The sequence below is a fragment of the Haliotis cracherodii genome, unplaced genomic scaffold (assembly GCF_022045235.1).
Source record: "Haliotis cracherodii isolate W230 unplaced genomic scaffold, xgHalCrac1.p SCAF_18, whole genome shotgun sequence".
In the NCBI taxonomy this organism is placed as follows: Eukaryota; Metazoa; Mollusca; class Gastropoda; order Lepetellida; family Haliotidae; genus Haliotis; species Haliotis cracherodii.
The window spans coordinates 6969605-6977521 of NW_027266273.1; the positions used below are offsets into that span (position 1 = coordinate 6969605).

General features: G+C 42.0%; 1 protein-coding gene across 1 annotated transcript; it reads right to left on the reverse strand.

Annotated features, from left to right (window-relative positions):
* Positions 1-2174: 2174 nt before the first annotated feature.
* Positions 2175-7464, reverse strand: LOC139465719 (uncharacterized). Its single transcript, XM_071247545.1, has 3 exons — positions 7287-7464; positions 6029-6186; positions 2175-3329 (listed from the first exon to the last, which is right to left on the reverse strand). The coding sequence occupies exons 1-3, from the start codon at positions 7462-7464 to the stop codon at positions 2175-2177; spliced, it is 1491 nt and encodes a 496-aa protein (XP_071103646.1).
* Between the last annotated feature and the right edge of the window lie 453 nt (positions 7465-7917).

Sequence of the window (7917 nt, forward strand, 5' to 3'; positions counted from 1 at the left end):
ACTATTTGGGGCGTACATTTTGTCAATGTAGGTAGAAAACAGTCTATGATACGGGTCACGTGTAAAGATAAATTTGAAAGAAGATTTGACAATTTTCTTTAAATCTTTCGCTCGGTTAGATTTTGTCAGTTTCATATTTAAAGCGTAGTTTTTGGTTATAAAATCAGAGTAGGAAAACAGGAACGGGGATGATATTCCAGACTTCCTTCTTTTGACTGCCACGAACACACGCCTCCAAAAAGTAGTACCCGCTTTGGGCACAGCACAATAAAACAATTTGGGCTTTTTGAGAATGCTAATTTGACGCTGAAGCTTATCTGCCTTCATTTTCCCAGCTTTGCGGACTCGACATATATCCCTAGCGCGCCTCCGTCTGGATCTGTAAATTTTCTCTAACAGTTCAAACGGTACTGGCTGAAAGGAAAAAAGTAAGACAAATCAAAATTCCAGATTCAAATTAAACAAATTCTGAGGATAAAGGAATAGGTTTACATATAATAACAAATATTATAAGTCTATGTGTGGATGATAAAAAATTATTTGATTGGCTTAATTACGTGACAATGGATTTGTTTTAATGCAAATTTTGTGAGCCGCGGGCGCTTCCGGTAGAGACGGCCATGCCTACCCTTTTAGCGTGTGTTTCGTTTGTTCTTAAATATAGCTGCAACTGAACACGTATATCCAAACACCTGGCGTCATCACTAAAGTACTCACGGAAATGGAAAAACCCCTGTTTTTCTCAATTTAAAAATCGACACAAAGTTTTACGTCGCTGTAAATACGAAATAACAAAACAACTCGAAAAGTACTAGTCTGGATTTGCTAGTTTGATCTCAGTGAACAATACAAAATGTACTTTACCGGAGGTAATTTATCGTCACTTTCAACATTCAAAAATAAAACTAAGTCCAAATTGACATAGCAGAAACAGACTATAGGCATTATGCACCTGTTCTCACCTGTCGTCAAGGTGTCATAGGTCATGGACATTCATCTTGATCTACTTACACCTGGTTATGCCCTGTTTCACAATAGTCTGTTTTATTCACTTTTTTACACACTTTTACTTGTAAAAAGGCATAAAAACCTTTGATACGCTGTATTTGTGCCAAGGCCCAATTAGTACTAATTGAGTTGTTTGAATATTTACATATTTTGTATATTAACTGTATTTAGTTAAGATCTGAGGTCGAAAAAACAGTTTTTTTTCATTTCCGTGAGTACTACAAGTTCCAATCGTAAATTGTTCAACACATTTTGCCTTTTACCCTCAATGGATTATGTTTAGGCAGATAATAGATTGTTTATGTTCTGGCAATTATATTTTGGTTTCATTTTTGTGCACTTAACGGGGAACTATTTCCGGGATTTGGGCAGTCGTAGATCGAGTCATACTATTACGATGGCGAGGGTGGCCCTGCCGTCTAAGGCGCCGCGATTCGCTGTGCAGAGTTGCCTCCCTTTGGCACGCCAGAAACCAATGATTGTGGGTTCGAATCCCGGATCGCCCCGATCATATTTCTAGGTTTGTCAGCACCATACCCGTGCTCGTGGGTTTCACCGAAGTGGTAAACACTTACTTGACTTGCCATTGTATGTTTGTGATGGGCGCCACCGGTGAGACCTGGCGTCATCACTATTTATTCATGATTCATTACCACAGTCCTGCTTATGCTGTTGTCGGAATGGTACAATCGAATCTGCCTTAAGCAGAGCTTTCTTATGATTGTGCAAAGAAGCTTGTGGCTTGTAAGTGGATGTTTCGGCTATCTGAACCAGGATTTACGCTCATACATCCTTACCCGTGAAGATTCCGGGATAGAATAGGTCTTCAGCAACCCATGTTTGCAGTAAGAGGTAACTATGCTTGTCGTAAAAGGCGACTTACGGGAACGGGTGGTCAGGCTCGCTGACTTTGTTGATGCATATCATCGATCCTAATTGCGTGGATCGAGGATCATGATATTAATCACTGGATTGTCCTGTCCAGACCTGATTATTTACAGACCGCCGTCATATAGCTGGAATATTACTGAGTGCAGCGTTAAACAACAAACAAACAAACAAACAAACAAATCAAATCAGAGCCACAACGACTGCAAAGGAAGTAACAGTTTATTTACAAACTTTACAACCAAGATCATGGAACCTGCTTAATAAGCAACTGGCCACTATTTAACATTCAAAAGGTCATAGTAATTGAAATCCCATATCTTTCCCTCACCGACCTGCTCAAATAAATCTTTAGGTCGATCATCATAGTCATACAGATAAAAATCGTTCAAGTATTTCTCTCTCAGGATTTCTAAATCCTCACGTGTGAGTTCACTATATGCTTGCAAATATGCCTCGGTCTTCTGAGCTTTAGCTTTCTTCGACGACCGCTTAAAAGCCTTGAGGGCCATGTTGATATATTCCGTCATTGCTATGACGTCACTTTCCTGAGGGGTCAAGGGGTAAGGGTCGGTCTTGTCTATGTGCCCAGCTATTTGTAATTGGCGCCATATCCTTTGATTGGCAGCATGGGTGCTGATACATTTCGTCCAGCTTTTCCAACGTTTATTGTCATTCTTTTTAAACAAGAACGCTCTTGTCACGGCATCGACAATGTAGTCTACCTTATACTCGGTAGTCACGTCATGAAACTTCAAGTAACGTCCCACAGAATCAGATGTATTTAATATGTAACTCATATCCTTGATAAATGTCTCCATTTTGCCAATAACGTCATACTCTACGCTGCACACGTCACATTTAAGAGAAGCCGGCAAGAAATGTTCGTCATACTTCCGAGGCGATAATGTGTTTAAGTACCGAACCATCTCTCCAAATGTAAGGTCTTGACCACACGTGGCATTAGGATCGCGGTTGTCCTTCCGAACTAACAACGCAGCTTTTTTAGCAATAACTTCCCAGAACTGATTATTTGGAGCGTAGATTTTGTCCACATAGGATGAAAACAACCTATGATATGGATTCCGTGTGAACACGAATTTCAAAGAATTATTTAACAAGTTTTGCAGCGCGGGGAAGTTCTTTGGCTTAAGAAGGGTTCTGTTGAAGGCAGCTTTGTTAACATTAAAGTCGGAGTAGGAAAGCAGGAACGGGCTTCTTATAGTTGGATCCTTCCGGGTGAGAGCTACAACAACCCTCCGCCAAAAAGTAGTCCCGCATTTTGGTATTGCACAGTAAAGAAGGTTGGGGGAATGAACAACGCTGGTCTGCAGGCGGAGCTCCTTCGCTGTTATGTTATGAGAGCGGTTAAGCTTCTTGCAGGCGTTTTTCACGTGGTTCCGCCTCTTCCGGTATACCTCCCCGTCACCAGCCTGGACATATAATATTATGATCCATTAGCTTTTTTAACAAAACTGTTGCACTGACAAATATGAAAAGCGTGGTCTTTTTTGATGAGCGATTGAATGAATGATGTACACCATAGTTATGTCACTGCGCAAGTTAATAATTGTCTTTGGGCCAAACACCCTGTGCTTGATAGTATGAATGAGTGAGTATGGTTTTACGCGGCTTTTAGCAATATTCCCGCAATATCACGGCGGGGGACACCAGAAATGGGCTTTACACATTGTACCCATGTCGGGAATCGCACCCATGTCTTCAGCGTGACGAGCAAACGCTTTAACCACGAGGCTACCCGACCGCCCCTCTTGACAGTCTGAGCCGTTTGGGACCCGATGACACATTCGGCCGGTCAAACATTAAAACCACTCGAGCCGCTTCAATCGGTTCTTGTGGTATTAGAGACCTATATGATTATTCCTATCCGAAATCCCAGGGGATATTTAAGCCAAGGTGTGTTGAATTAGATATAAGATGAATACATGCCGTATGAATGATAAACTAAAAACCGATTTGTATGTATGAATTTCATATAGTGCCCATATATCCAGCATGTAATAATCAAATTGTGAAATGTTCAACAAATACCTACCCTTGATGTGATTATGGAAATGTTTTAAAGACTTCGTAAAATCCAAACTTCATCACGTTTATAAACACAGATCCGCTCAGGGGTCTCTGTCCTTAGTCAGGGTTTACAGTTAGATGCAGGTGAGCGCGAGTGAAGTGGTGAGGTTTTGCGTCGTCATGATCGAGCGTTTTTACCACTGATCTACCCACATACGATGAAACAGGTGAGGTGAAATTGGTTTTAACGTCGCGTCCAAGATTGTTGCACTTATATAGCGACGTGCATGCAGGTGTGTGTGTGTGCGTGTGGCTGTTTGTACTAGTCCGGACTGATGCCGATTTATTGTGCTAGCTCACTGAGATACCATGCCGCAGTTTAACATGAATACCCTACACAGTATACTGACTCCGAGCCGACCAGTCCTTGTTTTAGCCCCTTTATGCCGAACGCCAGACAGGGTAACAACAAGTACCATCTTTTAACGTCTTTTGGTATGACGCGGCCGGGGATCGAAACCCGGACCTTCCGCTCTCCTGGCGGACGCACGATGAACCAGCGAGTGAGCGAATTTAAGGAACTAACGACTAGAGACGAGTCAGGGTGGCATTACGTCATCGAACAGAGCCGCACTCAGCAATACTCCAGCTTCCAACAGTCTAGTCTGGACCAGACCATCCAATAATTGACATCAGTGGCATCGATCTACACAATTGGAACACTATGACATAAATCAACCAAGTCAGCGCATCTGGCCACCCGATCGCGTTAGTCGCCTCTTACGGCAAGTATGATCGCCTCTTACGGCAAGCATGGGTTGTTGAAGACCGGTTCTCTACCCGGATCTTCACGAGTCCCATGTAAAACTGCGACGTGGTATGTCAGTGGGCTAGCACTATTACACCACATTGGAGTCTGCATGTTCGATGTACCAGTTACTAGATTGTCTTGTTCAGGCTCGATTATTTACAGACCACTGTCAACTAGCAGGGATATTGCGGCGTTAAAACACAAACAAATACATTGACGACTATATTATAAAGGCTATATTCACATGTTAGCTTTATGCAGTGGTTGTTTCAGAGGTTTACGGTCGGTTTATCATGCTGTACAGTATTACTTATGCTCCAATAATATACTGAACATTTGTAAACGAGAAAGGCATATAGGGACCCGTTCCACAGAGCGATCTTAGCGCTACGACTGCCGTAAGTCAGTGTTAAAGAGTGGGAGTTACGATCGCTAAGATCGCTTTGTGGAACTTGGCCCAGAAATACGATGCTCCAACTTAATTGCTCGCTCGTCGGATATACAAACTACAAATTGCCCTTAAATCTATTTTTGCTTCACTGGTTGACGTATTGATTAGATTGACACGTGCTCCAAGTTAACATTTCTGTAAACTAAGTCCCAATGACAACCTTTGGATGACTCTTTGTCCCTTTAAGTGAGGATTAGGTGAGACCTTTAAATCGAGTTTGAAAAAATTAAAATGTTGGCCAATACATTGCTGAGAATGTAGACCGATTCTATTTCTCGCCAACAGTTTGTCAAACTGATCAAACTAGTTTGCTAACTGTTTTCGCAACGTTCACAGGGACTTATGTTTGCAAACATAAATGGGCAAACAGTTTGTCGTGAGCCTTAAAGGACTCAATGCAAGACTTTCAGCGCGATTTGAGGAGACTTCATCTAACGAACCCTACTCGATCATGACGTTGGTTGGTTGGTTGGTTTGTTGTTTAACGCCGCACTCAGCAATAATATTCCAGCTATATGACGGCGGTCTGTAAATAATCGAGTCGCGACCAGACAATCCATTCATTGACATCATGAGCATCGATACACGCAATTAGGATTGACGACATGCATCAACCAAGTCAGCAAGCCTGACCACCCGATCCGTTAGTCGCCTTTTACGATAGGCATAGTCACCTTTTACGGCAAGCATGGGTTGCTGAAGACCTATTCTACCCCGGAATCTTCACGGGTCTCCGATCATGACGAATGACTTGACATATAGATACTGTTCGTGAATCGCTGTGGGTGCCCCTTCCAATTTTTCAGAGAGAAACAAAACAGAAAACAGTACTAAGCTACCTGATACTGTTGGTGAACCCTCCGAGCAAGTTGTGACTGTAGATGTTTTATGTAGCTCTGTACGATGACTCTCCTGGACGTCGTGTTTCGGGGCAGCTCCAGCGTCAGGTGGAGGGACTTCACTAGAGAGTGCGGGGCCACGTTGTACGGGGAATGGTCTGAGGAGGTCATTGACATAGTTTATCTTCCACACAATCAAGGTCTCTAAGCATGGCAAAATAAACAGCAACGTTCGTTATATTGTCTCTGTACCGCGGCCACATTCCAACCGCTAGTCTGAAGTTATTACACCGAAACATGGTTATTAGTTTCCGTTTAAAAGAAAAGATTTAAAAATGTTTCCATACTTTGGAAGATTTTAAACTGAGAATAGTTATTGCATTTAGATGAAGCGTCGAGGAAGTAATGACAATATTGAAAGAAGCCGCCATAAAATATTTGAAGATGGTTAAAATGAAATAAAATTGATATAAGTTAACCATGTATTTTTACCGTTTTGGCGTGTTCTAATCATTTAACATGTTCGTGGGGAGATTTATGCTGTGGTTTGTTTGCAATAAGTGGTTCCCAATATCTCAGATCCATAGTACAGAATACTGATGTTTGCTGTTTAACGCCACACACGGCAATATTCCAGTTACATGAAGGCGGTCGGTAAATAATCGAGTCTGGCCCAGCCAATCCATTGATTGACATCATGGGCATCAATCCACGCAAATGGGATGTGATGACATGCATGAATCAAGTCAGCGAGCCTGACCACCCGATCCAGTCAGCCGCCTCTTAAGAGAAGCGTGGTTGGTTGCTGAAGACCGATTTTACCCCGGATCTTCAAGGGTTTAGTACAGGATAGGTGAAGGTGTGACATATACTATCATTTATGTGAATACTGTTGAGAGCGGCCTAAAACAACAGATTCAACGGCTGTACAAATACATGCACACGACTCTCAAGGTTTTCCAGAAGAGTATTTTATGCACCACAAAAAAACCACGAGCACGGGTATGGTACTGACAAGACTAGAAGCTTAATCGGAGTAGCGATCTGTTCCAGGAATGTTTATGCACCCATTTTCCAGTGTAATGAAAATATAAATCGTCTATATAAAGAGACACAGAAAAAGACCAGTTATAGGCGAATACACTTGAACATTCTGATATCACGCGTGTCTCCTCTCGTCACAACGTCATATCGAAATATTTAACATACGTCCCCATATCTGCTTACATTGCCAGAAGACAAGATGCGTTATACTTACGGAATACGTGGTTGCTGTTATAGAAAACGGACACTGCAGAGATGAAGAACAAAATGTACAACACTTGTCTTTTCCGACTGATCATTTTGAGATCAATCACGAAGCTCCTAGCACGTGAACAGCGCCACACAATACTGACATATGTGCACGTGCAGTTCATGCATTTGGATGAGTTCATTGTACAGAGAGGGGTGAAGGGAAGGTACGCGGCTTTTGTCATGAAAGCGAGTTTTTTTGCGTCCAGCGTTTGTGTGTTTGTTTCATGTTGTTTAATGCCTCACTCAACAATAGTCCAGCTGTTGCTTTGCGCGGTTAAATCTACAGGTAACCCAGCTATACAAATTAGATAGATACCGTGACATATACACAAAGAAAAAGGTTAAGCACACCCTAATATATTTCATTATTGTTTGGTCCCAATATTTGTAACACTCATGAAAGATATAATTACGGGAAGAATTATGTTTTATCGAGATGATGTACAATGTATATAGCTTTCACATGATATTGTGTGACCAGGGCACGAAGGCGATTATCAAACGCCACAACATGCCAAATAATCGGCATGCTTAAGACAGGAATGTCTTGTAATGCCATTGGTCGGAATTTGGGGTATCGTCACTCTGTCGTA

Excerpts from the sequence above, each read along its gene's own strand:
- LOC139465719 (XM_071247545.1), bottom strand. The coding sequence starts at position 7,464 with ATGAACTCATCCAAATGCATGAACTGCACGTGCACATATGTCAGTATT. Across the intron at positions 6,187-7,286 it reads TAACAGCAACCACGTATTCC|ACCATTCCCCGTACAACGTG; the intron begins GTAAGTATAACG and ends TGACCTCCTCAG. Across the intron at positions 3,330-6,028 it reads GGGTTCACCAACAGTATCAG|GCTGGTGACGGGGAGGTATA; the intron begins GTAGCTTAGTAC and ends TTATATGTCCAG.